General features: G+C 49.6%; 2 protein-coding genes across 2 annotated transcripts; one reads left to right on the top strand and one right to left on the bottom strand.

Annotated features, from left to right (window-relative positions):
- Positions 1–8,797: 8,797 nt before the first annotated feature.
- LOC112119526 (olfactory receptor 51G2-like) lies at positions 8,798–9,733 on the top strand. The gene has a single exon (XM_024218199.2). The coding sequence runs from the start codon at positions 8,798–8,800 to the stop codon at positions 9,731–9,733; it is 936 nt and encodes a 311-aa protein (XP_024073967.2).
- Positions 9,734–18,137: 8,404 nt separating this feature from the next.
- LOC112119510 (olfactory receptor 51G2-like) lies at positions 18,138–21,367 on the bottom strand. The gene is made up of 2 exons (XM_024218186.1): positions 21,342–21,367; positions 18,138–19,113 (listed from the first exon to the last, which is right to left on the bottom strand). Exon 2 carries the CDS (start codon positions 19,071–19,073, stop codon positions 18,138–18,140), a length of 936 nt encoding a protein of 311 aa, XP_024073954.1. The 5' UTR covers positions 19,074–19,113; positions 21,342–21,367.
- Between the last annotated feature and the right edge of the window lie 1,602 nt (positions 21,368–22,969).

Raw genomic sequence — 22,969 nt, 5'->3', positions numbered from 1 at the left:
CAACCTCAGAATTCCTGTTGATACAGTCAGTAAAGAAAAGGGAGGTGGATGTTGTTTCCCATTGCCCTGGCCTGTCACTGTCCCGTCTGTGGTTAAACATTCACGGGCCATGAAAAAAAGTGCAGAGCTGTTGTGCTGTCACAGTCCTGGCCCTTTCTGAGCGCTCTGTGTGCTGCATAATGCATGGGGTCTGCATCAACTGTGGACAGGGGCTATTCAAGGGGCACAGACACCCACCCTTCCCCTACGCCCTCAGCCAAGTGCTTGTGACTGAGTCATGTCAGACACATGATTAATGCAGGAACCTCAGGAGAAGCCAATCAGGCAACCTCCTTACCCCTTTTCATGGCTCTGCACAGAGCACATCTCTGAGCCCACTCCCCACCATGGCAGAGCAGAGCGGCGTGTGTGAGTGAGGGTCTGACACACAGAAGTCCTGGCAAGCGACTCAGGCCCAGGTTCACTCCTCCTCCCCGCCATTTGTGCTGACCCAACAATGAAAAGGGATGGAAACAGGCCTCATCTCCCCCACAGAGGCACAGCTAGCTCCTATCCCAGCCCAGCCCATTCACTGTAGGGTGACCACCTTTTCAAAATCAAAAGAGGGACAGAGGCAGGACCCACACCCCATCTGTGATGCTGCCTCTGCCCCTCTTCTTCCCCCGTGAGGCTCCACTCTCTGCTCCTCCTCTTCCCCCAAGGCTCCACCCCCTCTCCAGGGCAGAAGCTAAAGCTGGGTCATTGTAAAAAGTTCCCGCTGAGCTAGAGCCACTGTGGGGAGCACCATATCCTCCAGCTGCCCTGGACAGAGGGTGTGGGGCCCAAGAGAGGCCGCCAGCCTGTGTCCCTGCCTCCCAGGATGCACCCCAGGGAAGGAGGAGAGTCTGGGGCTCCCCACAGCAGCCTGGGCTCCAGGGGTAGCTCTTTCCATGGCCCGGCTGGTGCCCAGGCTGGGGGGGGGGGGTAGTGGAGCCTCAGGGGAAGTGGAGGATTAGGGGGAAAGGCCTAGTGGGAAGAGATGGGGTAGGGGGCACAGGATGGGGGGCGGAAAAGCAGCAGGGGTTGCGGCAAGCCTGAGCCAATGCTCACCCCAAAAAGGAGTTTGGTGAGGGGCTGAGTAAAGGAGGAGGATGGGGCCATGGGGTAGGAGACCTTGTGTTTTAGAGAAGGCTGAGTTAATGCAAACCCATACAGGGGGCTTTTGTTTTATGTACTCCAGGCTGAGAGTAAGTCATTGCAAGGACCTTAGAGGGAAGGGCAGGGTGTTTTCAGGGCTACCTCAGGCCACAAACGGGCACCCTGGGGTGGTCCCCATCCGCAGGGACTTAGCCAGAACTCTTGAAAGCTGTTACCACTGGGCGGAGTTTAGCTAAGCCCCTAGGCTACTCTTAACCCCACTGAGGCAGGGGGAGAACAGGCCAACGAATCAAACCACTATAGCTGGCTCTTTGCCATCCCTGCTCTCTACTGCGAAGGTGGGAGCTCTGCTGGTGTAGCAGAGAATGCAGCCGTACTTCTCACCACTATGATGGCTGGAAGCCTGGCCATGAGGTCTGGGCACTGCTCTGTGACTGAAGAGAGCTGGGTTTTAGCCCTTTGCCATGTGTGACCATGGACAAGCCATTGGCTGTCTCTGAGCCTCTGCACAGGTGGATAATAGCCCTGCCCTGCCTCACAGTGTTGACAAGAGGATAAATACATACAATGTGCTCAGATGCTCTAAGACACTGAGATCGGGGCTATGTGAGGGGTTAAAAAGGGCAACACCTCTGACATTTGTTTATGAAAGGTTTCTTACCACAGCCCCTGTGACAGCTGCTTCTGGAAAACCCCATGACTCCAGCACTTTGGTGTCTGCAGCAGATGTTGGAGTGCTTGGAGGTGACAGTGAAGGGTAAGAATTGGATTTCTGAGAGGAGTTTTAGACCCTTACAGAGTCGCTCAGCACAGCCACTAGACCCATGTTTGAGATCCATTGAGGCAGAATGGGTCTAACTGCCAAACAAAGGGAATAACAGACACAGGGGCCTTATCTTAGACATCTGGCTGGGAGAAAGCAGTCTGGCAAAGGTCAGCTTCACACCTTGACCCTTTAACATGGACACGGCTGAGCACTATGGTGACTGGGTCCAGGATCACACAGGTTTCAGCTAAGTCTGATTCCAAAAGAAAGGGGCAAATAGATGGGAAGGTGCTCTCAGATACGCAGGGAATCTAGGCTTGGTCCCAAGAGCTGCTTAGCTTCCCAAAAGAATGTAGGTTGGGCCAGTTCTGTTTCTCTGTCTCCACAGTGAATCCTGTATAACTTAGTTTGTAGTGATACGTGAGATAGAGAAGTATAGATATGTGACAGCTGCCTGTTACTTTAAAAGAATTTTCCCTAATGCTTTGTGCTGTTTGCCAATAAAACTACTAGATTTTAGGAGGCTCGGTGTGACTGTCTAGCCCTGGTCACAAGCACCCGAAGGGAAGAGAGTGAGGTGTCCATCTGGACTTTCTTGGTGATAATCATTTAGAATAGATGAGGTGTTGTTCTCAGGTCAAAGAGTGGGACAATTGTGAGATTCCCCCCAAGACAGGAAAGGACTGGGTTTAGAGCGTAAAGAGACCATATATCCTGGCATAACCATGACAATCCTGATTCTTCTTGGCCAGCATATATAATTGTTTAGTGCCTATCAGCATACAAATTAGTGACGTCTTCAAGTTGCATCCAAGGTAAGGATTGTTTCAAAATAATGATTCATAGAGTCATAGAATTTAAGGCCAGACAGAGCCATTAGGTCATCTAGTCCAGCTACCCCCTGCTCCATCCCCCGGTCACTAGCTCGAGAGAGGAAGGATGTTTCAGGGGTTAACATGCTAGCCTGGTACTCAAAAAACTGGCTTCAGTTCCAGGCTCTTCCACAGACTTCTTCTGTGACCGCGGGCAACTCACTTGGTGCTTCAGCAATATGTGTTTTAATGTGGCTCAATATAGAGATTCACATCTAGGAACAAGGGACACTGGCCATCCTTAGCGGATGTGGGACCCAATCCTGGGAAGCAGTGACTTTGAAAAAGACTTGGGGGTCAGAATTGGCTGAATCTGAGCTCCCAGTGCGGCGCTATGGAGGAAAAAGCTAGTGCAACCCAGAATGTACAATCAGAGTAATCTCAAGTAGGGGTAGAGAGGTCATTTTCTCTTTGTATTTATCACTGGTGCAACCACTGCTTGGATCATCTGTCCAGTTGTCCAGTTCTGGTGTGTACAGTTCAAGAAGGACATTGATAAATTTGATAAGGGTTCAGAGAAGAGCCCAGAGAATGATCAAATTATATTGTTTTTAAAATCATGGTAATTAACCATTGAAATCATTTACCAAGGGCCGTGATAGATTCTCCATCACTGACAATTGTTAAATCAAGGCAGGATGTTCTTCTAACAGCTCTGCCCTATGACATATTGTGAGGCAGGTCTCTGGCCTGTGCTATACAGGCGGTGAGACTAGGAGATCACAGTGGTACCTTGTAGCCTTTGGATCTGACCAGTGGTGTTGGTAGCACTGCCCTACCGCACAGGGTGTTGTATTGATAAATATGTTAGAGATTGCGAGGCACTCGGACAATGCAATGATTGGGGCCACAGCTAAGTGCCTAACGGAGATTTCAGCTCTATATTCCTCTGTATTGGGGCACTGGTTGGAGAACCTGAACTCTTCCCAACACCCCTTGGTGATAAGACCTGTCATTAGCACAGCACTCTTTGACGAGGGAGTTCTGGGTCCGTCCTGCAGCTCGGCAGTAAGAGGAGGCATCAGGATGTTCTTTCAGAGAGTGAAGGATTGGAGAGCAGTGTCTGGCCCAACAGAGCCCTGCTGGGCAGGCCACCCTCACATTGCTCTGGGGGTGACACAGCTAGTGTCTCCAGACCCTGTTATCAGCCAACACGACACCAGGTAGTGCCACACACCCAACTGAGCTACCTGAGTGCTTTACCTAAGCCACTCATGCACTAATAGGAGACAACAGCCAATTTACCAGCTCCCCAGCCTTGTACCCTTGCTGCAGAATAATCCCAGAATTATACTGTCTTGCACTGCACACGTATCTGTACAATGCAAACTCGTTAGGAGAGGTCACTTTCCCCTCAATGAATCATAGAATCATAGTAGGTAAGAGTTGGAGGAGACCTCAGGAGGTCATCTAGTCCAATCCCCTGCTCAAAGCAAGACCAACCCCAACTAAATCATCCCAGCCAGGGCTTTGTCAAGCTGGGCGTTAAAGTGCTTCACCACCCTCCTAGTGAAATAATGTTTCCTATTATCCAACCTAGACCTCCCCCACTGCAACTTGAGACCATTCCTCCTCGTTCTGTCATCTGCCACCACTGAGGACAGCCGAGCTCCATCCTCTTTGGAACCCCCCTTCAGGTAGGTGAAGGCTGCTATCAAATCCCTCCCCCCTTCACTTTTCTCTTCTGCAAACTAAATAAGCCCAATTCCCTCAGCCTCTCCTCATAGGTGATGTGCCCCAGTCCCCTAATAATTTTCTTTGTCTTGCGCTTGACTCTCTCCAATTTGTCCACATCCTTTCTCTAGTGGGGGACCGAAAACTGGATGCAATAATTCAGATGTGGCCTTACCACTGATGAATAGAGGGGTTTAATCACTTACCTTGATCTGCTGGCAATTCTCCTACTAATGAAGCCCCATATGCTGTTAACCTTCTTGGCAACAAGGGCACACTGTTGACTCATATGCAGCTTCTCGTCCATTGTAAGGCCCAGGTCATCCATTGTCGCTTAGCCAGTGGGTCCCCAGACTGTAACAGTGCATGGGATTCTTCCGTCCTAAGTGCACGAATCTGCACTTGTCCTTGTTGAACCTCATCAGGTTTCTTTTAGCCCAATCCTCCAATTTGTCTAGGTCACTCTGGACCCTATCCCTACCCTTCAATGCATCTACTTCTCCCCACAGCTTAGTATCATCTGCAAGCTTGCTGAGGGTGCAGTCCATCCCAATGCAAGTGTAACCCCTTTGGGGTTTAGAGAGCATGGCCCTTTAAATCTTAATCCTCAGGGGGAAGGGGAGAGTAAGAAAAAAGGAGGGAAACTCCTGGGGGCAGCGCTGGCGCTCCAGGGAGAGGCAGCCTGCAGGCCCTGGAAAAGTGAAGCAGGAGAGAACCTGCCTGAAGGCTGGGAAGGACAGGGCGGATCGGAGACACCCCAGGACAGGAGCCAGGAGGAGCACTGTGCCAGGGAGGAATTGCCCGAGAAGGACAGACCGGAACTGGACCCAGTATCACTGCTGCCCAGAGCTGCATGGGGCTGTGAGTACTAGGGCTTGGGACTCTGCATTAGGGACAAGGAGGGAGGCTGCAGCTAGTTAAGTGGGGAGGTGGTCGCTCTGTGTGGCTTTGCAGAGAGCAGCAGAAGAGGGCACCGGAGGGGTTTGTTGGGGGAAAGTTCATTGGCGCCGAAGACAACCAGGAGCAGCCAAGACTCACCACCGGACTGGAACTTTGCTCAGGACTCCTGAACTCTGTGTGCAGACACATTGCTCGGTGTCTGCCCTTCCAGACTGTGCTACCACTGGGCCTGTGGGGCCTTGGTTTGGATGCAGCCCTGTTTTACTGCTCCCCCTGTATTTCCCCTTGTTGTTTTTCTCCTCTCATCCCTCTGTAAATAAATATTTCCCTTGTTATATCCACTGTACTTTTCCTGTGGGTGGGTGTGTTCACTCTGGGGGGGTTGGAACAGGTGCCCCTGGGGTGGAAGGGATTTCTCCTGCTGCATTCCTGCGCGCGCCTTCTCTTGGCCAGAGCTGCCTGCAGAGCAGACTCCATCTTGGCCACGAGGGCGCTAAAGTTACACAGGATAGATAGGCAAGAGCTTTTGTTTACAGAGCTGACATTTTGGATCCCCATGAGAAATTTGAGGCTTTTCATATTCCTCTCCCTTGCAACATAAATTAAGGTTCCACTGACTGAGTGTATGGCTTCACTGTGTATATGGAAAGATAGAAACCTCCTGCCCAGTCTATGGCTAAGGTATTGTGCACATCAGATCCTCTAACCATCCTTCCCATCTCTGTACGTCCCCGTCCACCTTGTAAAACATCCCTTCACCAGATCCTGCTGGCTGTGGCTACTGTGACAGGCCCTGGTAGCACATCTCTGATGAAACTGTGCTAGCAGGGAGCTGGAGAGGATTCTACAGCAGTTGTGGAGGCACAGAGATGGGGGGGGGGCTAACTACCAGTGCTTCACTGAGATCTGTGCATAACTTTGGGGATCGCTGGATCCTGGCTCCCCCTTTTCATTCCTTGGAGAGAAGGGAAGGGAACCCCCCTCCTGGAATGATCTAAGAGAAATTTCCTTGTATGGAACCTTCTGGAATTTCCCTTCCCTGGCTGTACCCTGGGTTTGTAATGCAGAAAAGAGGCTGCCAAGAAAAATCTGGTCCTATATTATTATTATTACTATTATTATTATTCTATTTTATTTCATTTCAGCAAGATCAAACCTGTGACATCATGACCGTTAGCACTCGGCCGCCCTCGAGGTAGCCATGTGACTAATCAGAACCACATGAACATTGATGACAGGCCCGGATTCCAGGAACAGAGCCTGCAGCAGTGCTTGTGCTGCGGTCCACTTGGGTAGAATCAACACACATCCTCTGTTAATTGGCCTTCTGAAGTTTGCATTGGCTGTCACAGTGTTAAAGCTGGAGCACACAAAGCCAAGCAGCTGAGGTTCCCTGATGGCCAAGTGGCCCCCAAGGGAATGTGCAGACATGCTTCATAAAGACACCTGCTCTGTGTCTGAACAGACACTGCCTGCTGCCTGTGCAACATCGCCGATGACTCCTTGTCCTTTAGGGTGAAGACCTCCGTTGTCAGTGGCTCCCCTTCTAGCAGGAATTGGGTACGTTGGCAGGTTTCACTATCTTTAAAATGTGAAGAGAAGGGGAAAGGCTGCAAGCTGTTTCCATTTGCAGATGTTCTGTGCAGCAGCAGAGGACTCAGCTGGGCTGTTGGGGTGACTCAGTGATGGGGCTGGAGGGCAGGCAGCACTAGGTAGCTTGGGAACCTCACCGCTACATGTATCCAGGGTCAATGGTCGGTTATTCAAGCTACACAGAAATCAGAGATTCAAAGCGAGGTCAGAGTGTTAATACCCCAATGCTCCAAGTCAGGATTTCTCAAGGGGTCCCATTTCTACAGGTGCCGTGTGCTCTGGCCCGATTGTGACAGAGGCTGAGCGATAGGAGACCCCACGGAATATCAGTGACTAGTTCCCAAATTGACTCAGGTTTATTTGCTTCTGGAAATTTAATCAGCAAATAAATTTTCTAAGGTTTTGTTCTCTGGCTTGATTGTGAAGGCAGGAATTCAGAGCTGTGTTGCTCTGTGGTAACAGGTACGATAGGGCTTATTTGTGTTTCCTGACTGGCTGAGGGCTCCAGAATTTCTTCCCTGTAGATACACCTCAGAGTTACAGGGCTACTTACATCTCTGCCCCCTCTCTGGTCTCTGACTTTCAGATGTCAGGTCTTGTACACTGCCCTCTCATGGCGTGGAATCCCATGATTCTCCCACCCTCCCACACTGTGCTACAGCACACTATGTGTCAACTGTGGGTAGAGCAGGTCTGAAAGGGTTTGGCGCCCCTGGTCCTTCTCTCTGGGAGTCTGTGAGCAGTGGTGAGACAAGTGACCAGTCAGCCTTCTTGAACCAAAATATTATTTAATCTCAACAGCAGGAAAAGAGACTAACATGGGAGAATAAGAGAGTTTTCAGCCAACAGTCTATACACATCTCTGACCCCAAGGCCTCCAACTCCGACGGGGACCCAGGCAGGCCGAAGGCCGTCAGACTTCCCCAGAGGTGTCTGTGTCTGTCAATCTGAAGAGCTTCTCAGCAATAGTTGCCCCACCTCTGAACAGAATCCCAGCCCTGGCAAAACAAGTTATGTAACATGGCGGTAGCCCGAAATAGATTCTTCCCAGCTTGTATCTCCGGTATTGTCTCTCAAAATCCCATGTACTGGAAAGAGGCAGTGGCATAATTTGAACTCTCAGGAGTGGAGAAAATGATAGATAGATAGATAATGAGGCATTTAAATATGTTTATAAATAGCTTCAGTGTAGGACAGATAAATACAATGACAGCTTTCACCATGCTCTCACCATATGTTTACACCCATGTCAAGATAAAATGGGCCACACTGAGAAGTGGACGGCCAGATAGGGTGTCTGTGTGAAGGTCACAACTGTAAAATCAAACAGCGCTCAAGTAGGCTGTGGAATTCAAAGCCACAAGATATCAATGTGGACCAGAGTTTAGCAGTATTTAAAGAGGGACTGTAGGCATATATGGGTTACCAGAATATTTAATTACAGTAGTGAAGATTTTTTTGAAAAAGTCTTGGAAGGGCTCAAAACCTTCCTGATTTACAGCACAAAATATGTCTAACTATTGGGTCTCAAGGGGGAGGCAAATTTTCCCTGGGAGCAGGTTATCAAATAGATGCCTATTGAATGGCTTCTTCCACCTTCCGCTGCAGCATCTGGTACTGGTCACTGGATAGTGGGCTATATGGACTACAGGTCTAATCCAGTCTGGCAGTGCCTATCTTTCTCTCGGTGTTGTAAATCCAAGACAATATTTTTGCTCATCTGCCTTGAGCTCCTGGGAGTCTCTAGACTTGCACTGAGAGCAGAAAGATGTCTTGTTAAATATCATCTCGTCTCCTGTTCTTTTTTCTTTTCAGGAAGGAAAGTTAAAAATTTCTTGGACCTGCCCAGTACATTATGTCAGCTGTCAATGACACCAAATTCAACTCTGCCATTTTCCTTCTCACCGGGATACCTGGCCAGGAAGAAGTCCATTTCTGGATCTCTATCCCCTTCTGCTTAATGTATGTTATTTCGATAGTAGGAAATGCAGTCATTCTGTTTATTATAAAAACAGATTCAAAGCTCCATGATCCCATGTACATTTTCCTTTCCATGTTGGCCATCACAGACCTTGGTATATCAATATCCACCATGCCGACAATTATGGGCATATACTTGTTTAACTCTAGGGAGATCAGCTTCGAAGCTTGTTTTGCCCAGCTCTTCTTCATCCACTCGCTTCAATTAATTGAATCCTCCATGCTCTTGTTGATGGCCTTTGACCGCTTCGTCGCTATCTGTAACCCACTGAGATATTCTTCCATCTTAACCCTGCCAAAAATAGCCAATATGGGACTGGTGTTTGTGCTAAGAAGTTTGGCTGTAATATTCCCACTCCCATTTCTACTGAAAAGGTTCCAATTCTGTCGAGCCAATGTCCTCTCCCATTCCTACTGCCTGCACCAGGAAGTCATGAAGATGGCTTGTTCCGATATCACAGTGAACAGCATCTACGGCTTGTTTATTACACTCTTAACGGTGGGGTTGGACTCGCTGTTCATCTTTCTCTCTTATGTGATGATCCTCAAAACAGCGCTGAGCATCGCGTCCAATGCTGAGTGTCTCAGGGCCCTGAACACCTGCGTCTCCCACCTCTGCGCTGTCCTGCTGTTCTATTCAGCAGAGATCAGCCTTGCAGTGTTACACAGATTTGGAAAGGGCTCATCTCCCTTGCTTCAAACTGTCCTGGGATACAGCTCCCTGCTGGTCCCACCCCTGATTAATCCAATCGTGTACAGCATGAAAAGCAGACACCTGCGTGCGGGGATAATCAGGGCATTCTTCAAGTGAAGGGTCAGTTCATTAACCAGCTGCAGAGCTGCTGACACAGGAGATGATCAACACGGCCCACCTATTCCATCCTGGAGCCTTACATCCAAGACTACATGAGAGAGAGAGAGTAGAGAGAGGTCCAGATGGGGTCCAATACCTGGAGCAATTGGAGATGGGCTGGTGAGGGAGGACAGCACATTAGGGGACGGAGACCAAGGCAGGCAGCAGCATTTTCAAAGTGACTGTGTTCATTGGGAGCCAAGGGACTGGTGGGATGTTGGCCCATAAATTGCCACATTGGTGGCTGCTCCGACCTCAGAATTCCACTCGACACAGTCAATAAAGAGAAGGGATGTGAATTTTGTTCCCATTACACCTGGCCTGTCACTGTCCCGTCTCTGGTTAAACATCCAGGGGCCATGAAAAAAGCTGCAGACCTGTTCTGCAGTCACAGTCCTGGCCCTTCCTGAGCGCTTTGGGTGCTGTGTGATCCATGAGGGCTGCACCAGCTGTGTTCAGGGCTTTTCATGGGGCACAGTCACGCATCCTTCCCCTATGTCCTCAGGCAAGTGCTAGTGACTGAGTCATGTCAGAGACATGATTAACACAGGAACCCCAGGAGAGGACATTCAGGCAGCCCACCCCCTCCACGCCTGTTGATGGCTCTGCATTCATCACACCTACGGAGTGTACCCCCAACTAGCCATAATGCCCCGGATTTGGAGCACAGCTGTGTCTGTGAATGAGGGTCTGACACACAGGAGTCCTGGCAAGAGACTCTGGCCCATATTCCCACCCAGTCCCCTCCGTTGGTGCTACCCCAGCAATGCAAAGGGGTGGAAACAGGCATCAGCTCCCCAACAGAGGCACGGCTATCTCCTGTCCCAGCCCAACCCATTCAGTGTAGGATGGACCCATTTCTAAAGGGAAAAGCGGGACACAGGCAGGAGCCCCATCCCCTCTGTGACCCCACTTTTCCCCCTCTTCTTCCCCCCAAATCCCATCCACTAGACAGGCCGGAAGCCAGAGCCAATCCGTGGTAAGGGCCGCCCAGGGAGAAAGGGCCACTATGGGGAACCCTGGACCCTCCAGCTGCCCTGGGCGGGTGCTGGGGACTTGGGGGAAAGAGGAGCAGGAGCAGAGCCTCGTAGCAAGGGGGGCTAAGGACCTTCTCATCCCTCTCCCCACCGAGAAGAGGCTCGCTCCACCCATGAGCTTCAGGTATGCGCAGAATGGCACAGGAGGGAATTCAGACTTGGCCGGAGTGATCTGTGCTCCTGGAAGCCATTACCAAAGGGTGGAGGTCAGCCCAGCGCCCAGGCTGCTCTAAACTCCACTGAGGCAGACGGAGAACAGGCCAGAGAATCAAACCACTATAACTGGCCCCTTGCCATCTGTCATAACTATAAAGGGAATGGTAACAGCCTTCCTGTGTACAATACTATAAAATCCCTCCTGGCCAGAGACTCCAAATTCCATTTACCTGTAAAGGGTTAAGAAGCTCAGATAACCTGGTGGACACCTGACCCAAGGACCAATAAGGGGACATGATACTTTCAAATCTTGGTGGGGGGAAGGCTTCTGTTTGTGCTCTTTGTTTTGGGGGAGTTCGCTCTTGGGACTAAGAGGGACCAGACATCAATCCAGGCTCTCCAAATCTTTCTGAACAAGGCTCTCATATTTCAAACTTGTAAGTAAACAGCCAGGCAAGGTGTGTTAGTTTACCTTTGTTTTCTCAACTTGTAAATTTACCTTTTACTAGGGTGTTTACCTCTGTTTGCTGTAACTTTGAACCTAAGGCTAGAGGGGGGTTCTCTGGGCTCTTTAAGTTTGATTACCCTGTAAAGTTATTTCCCATCCTGATTTTACAGAGATGATTTTTACCTTTTTCTTTAATTAAAAGCCTTCTTTTTAAGAACCTGATTGATTTTTCCTTGTTTTTAGATCCAAGGGGGTTGGATCTTGATCCACCAGGAGTTGGTGGGAGAAAGGAGTGGGGATGGTTAATTTCTCCTTGTTTTAAGATCCAAGGGGTTTGGATCTGTATTCACCAGGGAATTGGTGAAGAGTCTCTCAAGGCTACCCAGGGAAGGGAATTAGCACATTGGGAGTGGTGGCAGTGGACCAGATCTAAGCTGGTAGTTAAGCTTAGAAGCTTTCATGCAGGCCCCCACATTTGTACCCTAAAGTTCAGAGTGGGGAAGCAGCCTTTACACCATCCCTGCACTCTGCAGCACATGGGGGAGCTCTGCTGGGACAGCAGAGAATCCAGCCAGGTCTGTCAAAACTGAAAGTTGAGATTCCCAAGCAGTGTCTTGATTCCAGAAGTTGGAGCTTTAAGAAAGACAGGAAATAGTGCGAGACTCCTGATGAAATCCCAGGAGCTGGCGCAGCTGGCAGGATCTCAAGCAGAGCACCCACAAAGGCAGGCACTGAGGGTTAGTTAATGGTCACACTGTCCCTCAGTTGTAGAGACGCTGTTTCCCTCTGCACTTGGCTGCAGAGCCGCGTTCTGTAAGGAACAGGGTTACGCCACAGACAGCCGGACATAGCAGTGACGGGCTCACAGAGACACTGGGCTCCTGAGGCACAGCTCAGAGGGTCTCCTCCCCCAGTCAGGCATGAGACCTGCACACACCGGATAAGCAAGGTCATGCACATTCTTAATAGACATGGGAGTGATCCAAGCCAAGCTCCACATGCCTGCTGCTCGCTCTCTATTGGACCTACACAACTCCTCCCCCAGTCTAGGTACCCCCAAAGTTGGTGGTGATGGAAATTTGGATGCAGGGTGTGAGGTCCATCTCCAGTGCTAGAGCGGCTCTCAGTGCTCATGGATGGGGTGAGGGTCAGGATCAGACTGAGGGGCAACCCAGCAGGGCTCTGTTCTGCCAGGCAACTCTTTCCAGTTCCTTCTGTCTCTGAAAGCACGTCCTGATTCCCCCTCTTACTGCGGAGCTGCAGGAGGGGCCCAGAATTCCCTCGTCAAAGGGGGCTGTGCTAATTACAGGCCTCATCACCAAGGGGTGTTGGGAAGAGTTCAGGTTCTCCACACAGTTCTACAAATCTCCCTAATGAACTTAGCTCTGGACCCAGCTATTGCAGCATCCGAGCGCCTCACAATCTGTAACATATTTATCAGAACAACACCCCGTGCAGCAGGGCCGTGCTACTAACACCACTGGGCAGTTCCCAAGGCCAGAAGGCACCATTGTGATCACCTAGTCCAACCACATGTATAGCACAGGCCAGAGACCTCCCCCACAATAACTCCTACAGCAGAGCTGTTAGAACAACATCCTGCCTTGATTTAACAGTTCTCAGTGATGGAGAATCTATCACGGCCTTTGGTAAATTGTTCCAATGGTTAATTACCCTCCACACATCCCTGCGCAAGGCTGTCATCCATCACTGGAACCCTGAGGAGACCCTCCTTAGGAGGCTGTCACCTGTTGGTGTAACTTTACAGGGAGCCTCATCAGGAAGCTTTGCCTGTCACTGGAAGCCTACTGGGGCCCTGCTGGTTGCCAGCTCCAGGCCTTCAGCCCCCAGGGCTGAAGCAGAGAATGTCATGGAGATCTCTGGAAGTTAGGGATTCCGTGACTTCCATCACCTCCCTGACATAAACAGTCTTGATAATGGCCAATGGCTCTGTAATCACATCAGCCAACTGCCTCAGCATCCTTGGATGCATTGCATCTGGCCCCATGAAATTGTGCATGTCCAGCTTTTCTAAATACTCCTTAACCTGTTCTTTCACCACTGAGGGCTGCTCACCTCCTCCATATACTGTGCTGCCCAGTGCAGCAGTATAGGAGCTGACTTTGTCTGTGAAGACCAAGGCAAAAAAAGCATTGAGTACTTCAGCTTTTTGTACATCATCTGTCACTAGCTTGCCTCTCCCATTCAGTAAGGGTCCCACACTTTCCCTGAGCTTCTTCTTGTTGCTAACATACCTGTAGAACCCTTCTTATTATCCTTCTCATCCTTTGCTAGCTGCAACTCCAGTTGTGCTTTGGCCTTCCTGATTACACCCCTGCATGCTCGAGCAATATTTTTAAACTCCTCCCTAGTCATCTGTCCGAATTTCCACTTCTTGTAAACTTCCTTTTTTTGGTTAAGCTCATCAAAGATTTTGCTGTTAAGCCAAGCTGGTTGCCTGCCATATTTGCTATTATTTCTGCACATCAGGATGGTTGATTCCTGCGCCCTCATTAACACTTTTTAAAATACAGCCAGCTCTCTTGGACTCCTTTCCCCCTCATATAAACCACCCATGAGATCCTGCCCATCAGTTTCCTGAGGGAGGTAAAGTCTGCTTTTCTGAAGTCCAGGGTCAGTATTCTGCTGCTCTCTTTTCTTCCTTTTGTCATGGATCTTGAACTTGACCATCTCATAGTCACTGCTACCCAGGTTGCCACCTACTTCTACTTCCCCTACCAATTCTTCCCTGTTTGTGAGCAGCAGGTCAAGAGAAGCATGGCCCCTAGTCGGTTCCTCCAGCACTTGCACCAGGAAGTTGTCCCCAACACTCTCCAAAAACTTCCTGGATTGTCTGTGCACTGCTGTATTGCTCTCCCAGCAGATGTCAGGGTGATTGAAGTCCCCCATGAGAACCAGGGTCTGTCATCTGGAAACTTCTGTTGTCTGAAGAAAGCCTTGTCTACCTCATCCTCCTGTTCTGATGGTCTATATAGCAGACGCTCACCACAACATCACCCTTCTTGCTCTCACCTCTAAACTTAACTCAAAGACTTTCAAAAGGCTTTTCTGCAGTTTCATACTGGAGCTCTGAGCAGTCATACTGCTCTCTTTCATACAGTGTAACTCCTCCACCTTTTCTCCCCCGCCTGTCCTTCCTGAACAGTTTATACCCATCTGTGACAGTGCTCCAGTCATGTGAGTTACCCCACCAAGTCTCTGTTTTTCCAATCACATCATAGTTCCTTGACTGTGCCAGGACTTACAATTCTTCCTGCTTGTTTCCCAGTCTTCTTGCATTCAAGTACAGGCACCTAAGGTAACTAGCCAATTGCCCTACTTTCTCAGTGTGTATCAGGAGGCCTCCCCTGTTGCAACCTCCTCCTTGTGTTTCCTCCCAGTATCCCACTTCCTCACTTACCTCAGGGCTTAGGTCTCCATCCCCATGTGAATCTAGTTTAAAGCTCTCCTCACTAGGTTAGCCAGCCTGCCTTTGAAGATGCTCTTCCCTCTCTCTGGTTGGAGAATCCCATCTCTTCCTTGCAATGCTTCTTCCTGGAACAACATCCCATGGTCGAAGGATCCAAAGCCCTCTCTCTGACACCACCAGCGTAACCACGCAATTATTTCCACAATACAATGTTCATTACCTGGCCCTTTTTCTTCAACAGGGAGGGTGGATGAGAACACCACTTTGCACCTCAAACTCCTTTATCCTGCTTCCTAGAGCCACATAGTCTGCAGTGACTTGCTCAAGGTTATTCTTGACTGTATCAGTGGTGCCCATGTGGAGAAATAGGAAGGGGTAGCAGTCTGAGGGCTTGATCATTCTTGGCAGACAGTCCATCACATCCTGAATTCTACCTCCAGGAAAGCATCACACTACTCTTGTTTCCTGGTCTGGATGGCAGATGGGTGACTCGATCCTCCCTAGGAGGGAGTCCCCAACCACCACCGCCCGTCTCCTCCTCTTGGGAGTGGTGGTCATGGAACCCCCATCCTTAGGACAATATAACCCATGCCTTCTGATTGATGGGGTCTCCCTCTGTTCTCTTCCCTCTGATGACTCTTCCATTCTCCGATGTAATACCTGTACAGAGAGACTGAAAACAGTGTCTTGCCTCTTTCTGCATTGGGGGTACATGGGTTCTCCTCTTTCTTCTTCTGGAGGTCACATGCTGCCAATGTTCTTCCCGTTCTGCACGGCCCTCTCTGATTCTTCTGCATGCTGTGCCAGCAGTAACAAAAGCTCACTTCTAGCCATCAAGTATAACTGGGATATATGATTTCTTTACCCTCTAAACCAGGTCCTTTCCTGTCTTGGGGGAATGTCCCAATTGTCCCTCTATTTGAGCTGGGAACAACAACCCCATCTCTGCTAAATGCTTAAAAAACAGCAGCTGTCACATGTCTACACTCGTCTATCTGACATATCACAACAAGCTAAGTTAGACAGGCTTTGTCTGGAGATAGAGAAACAGAACTGGCCCAACTTACATTCTTTTGGGAATCCACGGAGCTCTTGGGACCCAGCCTAGTTTCCCAGTGTCTCTGAGAGCATCTTCCCACCTGTTTGCCCCTTTCTTGTGGAAGCAGCCTTTGCTGAAACCTCTGTGAGCCTGCGCCCAGTCACCATAGTGCTCAGCTGAGGCCATGTTACAGGGTCAAGGTGTGAAGCTGACCTCTGCCCTCAGACTGCTTTCTCCCAGACAGATCGTCAAGATGAGGCCCCCATGGCCATTGTATTTATCCCTCTGTGAGGCAGGGCAGGCCTATTATCCACCTGTGCAGGGGCTCAGAGACAGCCAATGGATTGCCCACGGTCACACACAGCAATGGAATCAAATCCAGATCTGTTGAGTCACAGAGCAGTGCTCAGACCAGCCTTCCAGCCATCTGAGCAGTGAAAGGCCCGGCTGGATTCACTGCAGCACCAGCAGAGCTCCCCTTCACGGTGTGCTCTGTTGCAGTGGGTTCATTCTTGAGGCTGTTCTCCCCCTGCCACAGAGCAGTTTAGAGCACCCTGGGGGCTGGGCTGACCTCTGCCTGGTGGTAACGGCTTCCAAGAGCACAGCCCACTCTGGCCAAGTCCCTGCACATGGGTGCCACCCCAGAGTGCCCCCTTGTGGCCTGAGGTAGCCCTGCAGGCGCCCTGCCCTTTCCTATAAGGTCATTACCATGACTTATTCGCAGCCTGGAATACTTTATAAAAAGAGCGCCCTTTATGAGGTCACATTAATTCAGTCTTCTCCAAAACACGAGGTCTCCTAACCTCCGGCCCCACCCTCCTCCTATACCCAGGAGCCCCCTACCACCCTGCTTTCTGGCATCAGTATTGGTTCAGGCTTGCTGCACCCTCTACTCCTCCTTTTCCCCTGAGGCCAATCTCCCTTCCCCCTCTCTTCCCCTAAGTCCCTGCCCCTTGCTCCCCCACTTCCCCTGAGGCTCCGCCGCCCAGCCAGGCTAGTGCTGGGCCATGGTAAGAGCGGCCCAGGAAGCCCAGGCCACTGTGGGGAGCCCCAGACTCTTATCTTCCCTGGGGGGTGCCTCCTGGGAGGCAGGGAAACAGGATTGGGGCTGCTCTTGGGCCCTTCAACCCCCTGACCAGCGCAGGTGGAAGGTCTGGGGCTCCTCACAGTGGCTCACTGTGCAGCTTTTATGATAGTCGGGATCTGGCTTCCAGCCGGGCCAGTAAGCAGAGCCTTGGGGGAAGCGGATGAGCAGGGGGCAGAGCCGCGGGGAGAAAAGATGTGGCAGGAGCCTCAGGAGAAGAGGAGAAGCAGGAGTGTGGGTCACAGTGGGGGCTCCTGCCTCTGACTTGCTTCTGTCTTGTGAAAAGGTGGTCACCTTACACTGCATGGGCTGGGTGGGGCTAGGAACCAGCTGTGCCTCTGTGGGGGAGCTGAGGCCTGTTTCCACCACTCTGCGAGCAACTGGGGCCAGGGAGGGAACCTGGGTCTGCGTCTCTTACCAGGACTCCTGTGTGTCAGTCCCTCATTCACACATCCAGCTCTGCTCTGCCTTGGGAGCATTACAGTTGGATGAGGTGGGCTCAGTAGATGTGCAGTGTACAGAGCCATCAATGGGGGAGGGGCTGCCTGAATGGAGTCTCTTGGGGCTCCTGCATTAATTATGTCTCTGACACGACTCAGTCACAAGCACCTGGCTGAGGGTGTAGGGGAAGATGGGTGTCTATGCCCAAATAATAGCCCCTGTCCACAGCTGGTGCAGTCCCATGGATCACGAAGCACCCAGAGCGCTCAGGAAGGGCCAGGACTGTGACTGCAGAACAGCTCCACAGCTTTTTTCATGGCCCGTGGATGTTTAACCACAGACGGGACAGTGACAGGCCAGGTGTAATGGAAAACAACATCCACATCCCTTCTCTTTATTGACTGTATCAACAAGAATTCTGAGGTCAGAGCAGCCACCGACATGGATCATTATGGGCCAACATCCCACCAGTCCCCTGGTTCTCCACAAACACAGTCACTCTGTAAATGCTGCTGCCTGGCTTGGTCTCCTTCTACCAATTCACTGTCCTCCCTCACCATCCCCTCTCTTATTCCTCCAGGCCTTAGATCCCTTCTGAATCTCTCTCTACAGTGTTAAAATCAGTAGCTCATGTTGTCTCAGATGTAAGCATCTAGGATGGAATAGGTGGTCTGTGTTTTTCATCTCCCGTGTCAACAGTGCTAGAGCCGGGTGACGAAGTTACACTTCACTTGATGAACACCCTAATTATCCTCGCACGAAGGTGTTTGCTTTTCACGCTGTACACGATTGGGTTCATAAGGGGCGGAACCAGCAGGTAGACATAGCCCAGGAGAATCTGAAGCAAGGGAGGAGAGCTCTTCCCAAATCTGTGTAACACAGAAAGGCCGATCATTGGTGTGTAGAAGAGCAGGACAGCGCAAAAGTGGGAGACACAGGTGTTCAGGGCTCTGACGCGCTCCACATGAGACGCAATGCTCAGCACTGTTTTGAGGATCATCACATAAGATAGGAGGATGAGCAGTGAGTCCAACCCCACTGTGGAGACTATTATGAACAAGCCATAGATGCTGTTGATTGTGATATCTGAACAAGCCATCTTCATGACTTCTTGGTGCAGGCAGTTGGAATGGGAGAGGACATTGGCTCGACAGTATCGGAACCGATTCAGGAGAAAGGGGAGTGGGAATATTAAGGCCACCCCTCTTAGCACACACACCAGTCCCATCTTGGATATTCTTGGCAGGGTTAAGATAGAAACATATCTCAGGGGGTCATGGATCGCAACAAAGCGGTCAAAGGCCATCACCAAAAGCACGGAGGATTCAATGAACGAAAGTGTGTGGATGAAGAACAGCTGTGCAAAACAGGCATTGAGGCTGATCAACTTGGAGTTAAACCAGAATATGCCCAGTATCGTGGGTATGGTGGCTATTGATAAACCAAGGTCTGTGAGGGCCAACATGGAAAGGAAAATGTACATGGGCTCATGGAGGCTTGGATCTGTTTTTATAATGAAGAGAATGAGTGAATTTCCTACTATTGAAATAACATACATTAAGCAGAAGGGGATAGAGATCCAGAGATGGACGTCTTCCTGGCCAGGTATCCCGGTGAGAAGGAACACTGCAGATTTGAATTTGGTGTCATTGACAGCTGACATAATATATTGGGCAGGTCCAAGGAGTTTTGAAGTTTCCTTCCTAAAAGAAAACAAGAACAGGAGACTAGATGATATAGAATCATAAAAGATTAGGGTTGGAAGGGACCCGAGAAGGTCATCTAGTCCAACCCCCTGCTCAAAGCAGGACCAATCCCCAACTAAATCATCCCAGCCAGTTCTTTGTCAAGCCTGACCTTAAAAACCTTTCAGGAAGGAGATTCCACGACCTCCCTAGGTAACCCATTCCAGTGCTTCACCACCCTCCTAGTGAAATAGTGTTTCCTAATATCCAACCTAGACCTCTCCCACTGCAACTTGAGTCCATTGCTCCTTGTTCTGTCATCTGCCACCATTGAGAACAGCCGAGCTCCATCCTCTTTGGAACCCCCCTCCAGGTAGGTGAAGGCTGATATCAAATCCCCTCTCATTCCTCTCTTCTGCAGACTAAGCAAGCCCAGTTCCCTCAGCCTCTTCTTGTACGTCATGTGCCCCAGCCCCCTGATAATTTTCGTTGCCCTCCGCTGGACTCTCTCCAGTTTTTTCCACATCCGTTCTGTACTGGGGGCCCAAAACTAGACACAATACTCCAGGTGTGACCTCACCAGTGCCGAATAGATGGGAATAATCACTTCCCCTGATCTGGTGGCAATGCTCCTACAAATGCAGCACAGTATGCCTTTAGCCTTCTTGGCAACAAGGGCGCACCGCTGATACATATCCACCTTCTCATCCACTGTAATCCCCAGGTCCTTTTCTGCAGAACTGCTGCTTTGCCAGTTGGTCCTCAGCCTGTAGCAGTGAATGGGATTCTTCCGTTCTAAGTGCAGGACTCTGCACTTGTCCTTGTTGAACCTCATCAGATTTCTTTGGGCCCAATCCTCCAATTTGTCTAGATTACTCTGGATCCTATCCCTATCCTGCAGTGTATCTACCTCTCTCCCCAGCTTAGTGTAATCTGCTAACTTGCTGAGGGTGTAATTTATCCCATCATCCAGATCATTAATAAATATTTAACTAGATATCTTTCTGCTCTCCGTGCAAGTCAAGAAAGTCCCAGGGGCTCAACATAGATCAGCAAAAACATAGTCTTGGATTAACAGCACTGATAGGAAGACAGGCATTGCCAGAATGGATCAGACCTGTAGTCCATCTATCCCAGTATCCAGTGGCAAGTTCCAAATGCTTCAGAGGAAAGTAAAAGATGCCCTGCAACAGGCAGCTATGAGACAAGCTGCTCCCAGGGAAAGTCTCCCCTGACACCCACTAGTTGGACATATTCTGTGGTATAAAACAGGAAGGTTTAGAGCACTTCCAATACTTTTTTCAAGTAATCCTCACTACTGTAGTTCCATTTTCTGGTTACCAATATAAACATCCAGTTCCTCTTTGAATCCTGCTAAACTCTTGGCCCCGTTGATAACTTGTGGCTGGGAGTTTCACAGCCTACTTGAGCACTGTGTGATTTTACAGTTATGACCTTCACACAGACTCGCTTTCTGGCCCTGCACTTCTGAGTGTGGCCCATTGTATCATGCCATGGCAAGTGCATAGTGGAAACAGTCATTGTATTTATCTTTGCAGCACTACCCAGTGGACAGTTTCAGATGCTACAGTGGAAGGTCGAAGAAGCCCTGCAATAGGCAGCTATGAATAACCTGCTCCTAGGGAAAGTTTCCCCCTGACACCCACTAGTTAGACATATTTTGTGGTGTGAATCAAGAATATGCATAGCCCTTCCAAGACTCTTTTTTTTTTAAATCCTCATGACTGTAGTTTTCTGGTTACCCATATAAACATCCTGTCGGTCTATGAATCCTGCTAAGCTCTTGGCCCCGTTGATATCTTGTTGCTGGGAGTTCCACAGGCTACATGAGCACTGTGTGATTTTACAATTGTGACCTTCACACAGACACCCTTTCTGGCTCTTAATTTCTGAATGTGGCCCATTGTACCATGACAGGTGTATAAACACATGGCAAGTGCACGGTGAAAACGGTCATTATATTTTTCTGTCCTGCACTGAAGCTATTTATAAATGTGTTTCATTGCCTCATTATATATATTCTTTATTTGCTCCTTTGCAGTACATGGGATACATTCTTAGGGCCAGGTTCTGAATTCAATAACAGTGACTTCAATGGCATCACTCCAGATTTACATGTGTAAATTAGATCAGAATCTGTCTTTGTTAATTTACCCTTACCAAATGCTCCCGATGATACCCTCTGACCCACAAGAATCCCTCCAAGAGAAGCTGAAGTGATTTACCTGGGTAGCGTTGGCTGAATCCAGAGAGTTTGATCATCCTATAAGTGTCTCTTCATCCTCACAGGACCTGCATCCTCTCCCCATGCAAGGGTCTGTAGGTATCTGGTAAGATACAAGCTCACACAGACAGTTACTTCAGCTGGGTAGGGGAAGGGTTGGTGTCACAAAAGGGTGAATAGTGCAAACACTAATTTTGCACTTTAATACAGTTGAGTGTGCAAGTTATTTCAGCCATATTTGTGTATCAGGTGATTGAAGTAAATTATTTATAACCATTATTACACTCCCCTTTCCTGCACCTCAGCTCTACTCTTTCCTGAAACACAGACCACTGGTTCTGTTCTTGCAGGAGCAAATACGCCTGAGGTGATTTGGGAAGTATTTACTGATATTCCATGGGATCTCCTCTTATTCAGCCCCTGGCAGGATCGGGCCCAGAGCACTCGGCACCTCTAGAAATGGGAGCCCTTAAAAATCCGGACTCGGGGCATCCAGGTTTTAACACTCCAAGCTGACTTTGAATCTTAGATTTCTGTGTTGCTTGAGTAATCCACCAAGGACAATGGGGACATGTAGCAGAGGGTTTCCCAAGCTACCTAATGCTGCCTGCCCTCTACCCCCATCACTCCAACAGCCCAGATCTGTCACGGCACAGAACATCAGCAAATGGAAACAGCTTTCAGCTTTACCCTTCACTTCGCATTTAAAAGATAGTGAAACCTGCCAACGTACCCAATTCCTGCTAGAAGGGGAGCCGCTGACACTAGAGGTCTTCAACCTAAAGGACAAGGAGTCATTGGAGAGGTTTCTCAGGCACCAGGCAGTATCTGTTCAGATAGGAAGGGAACTGTCTTTAAGAAGCATGTTTGCACATTCCCTTGGGAGCCACTTGGTCATCAGGGAACCTCTGCTCCTTTGTTTAGTATGCACCATGTTTAACGCCCCTCACAGCCACTATCAAACTGCAGGAGGGCAAATCGCAGCAGATGCATGGTGATGTTTCCCAATTGGACTGCAGCACCAGCCCTGCTGCAGGCTCTATTCCTGGAGTCTGGGCTTGGCATCACTGTTTGTATCGTTCCGATTAGTCACATGGCTACCTCGCGGACAACCAAGTAGTAACGATGATCACAGCTGTGATCTTGTTGAAATAAAATAAAATCGAATAATAATAATAATATAGGATGAGATTTCTCCCCGGCATCCCCCTTTCCTGCATTACAAACCCAGGGCGCAGGCCATTGAAGGGAGATTCTTCAAGGCTCCGTACACTGAAATTTCCCTCTTCTCTTTTCAGTAGAAGAGGTCCCTTCCCTTCTCCCTGAGGAATAAACAGACGGCCACAGGTTCCCCAGGGAGATATTTTTGAGATTTTTAAGAGAAGGTTAGACAAACACCTGTCAGGTATGGTCTAGATAATACATAGTCCTGCCATGAGCGCAGGGGTCTGGACTAGAGGACCACTTGAGGTCCCGTCCAGTCCTACAATTCTCCCTGAGGAATAACAGGGAGCCCCAGGATCCAGGGGGGCCCAAAGTTATGCACAGATCTTAGTGCTCCACCAACCCACAGTCTCTGTGCCTCCACAACTGTTCTAGGACCCTCTCCAGCTCCCTGCTAGTACAGGT

Source organism: Terrapene carolina, unplaced genomic scaffold (assembly GCF_002925995.2).
Source record: "Terrapene carolina triunguis isolate 2854851 unplaced genomic scaffold, T_m_triunguis-2.0 Scaffold511, whole genome shotgun sequence".
In the NCBI taxonomy this organism is placed as follows: domain Eukaryota; kingdom Metazoa; phylum Chordata; order Testudines; family Emydidae; genus Terrapene; species Terrapene triunguis.
The sequence above is the reverse complement of the archived record's forward strand: the minus strand, read 5'-3'. Positions and strand labels throughout refer to the sequence as shown.

Excerpts from the sequence above, each read along its gene's own strand:
- LOC112119526 (XM_024218199.2), top strand. The coding sequence starts at position 8,798 with ATGTCAGCTGTCAATGACACCAAATTCAACTCTGCCATTTTCCTTCTC.
- LOC112119510 (XM_024218186.1), bottom strand. The coding sequence starts at position 19,073 with ATGTCAGCTGTCAATGACACCAAATTCAAATCTGCAGTGTTCCTTCTC.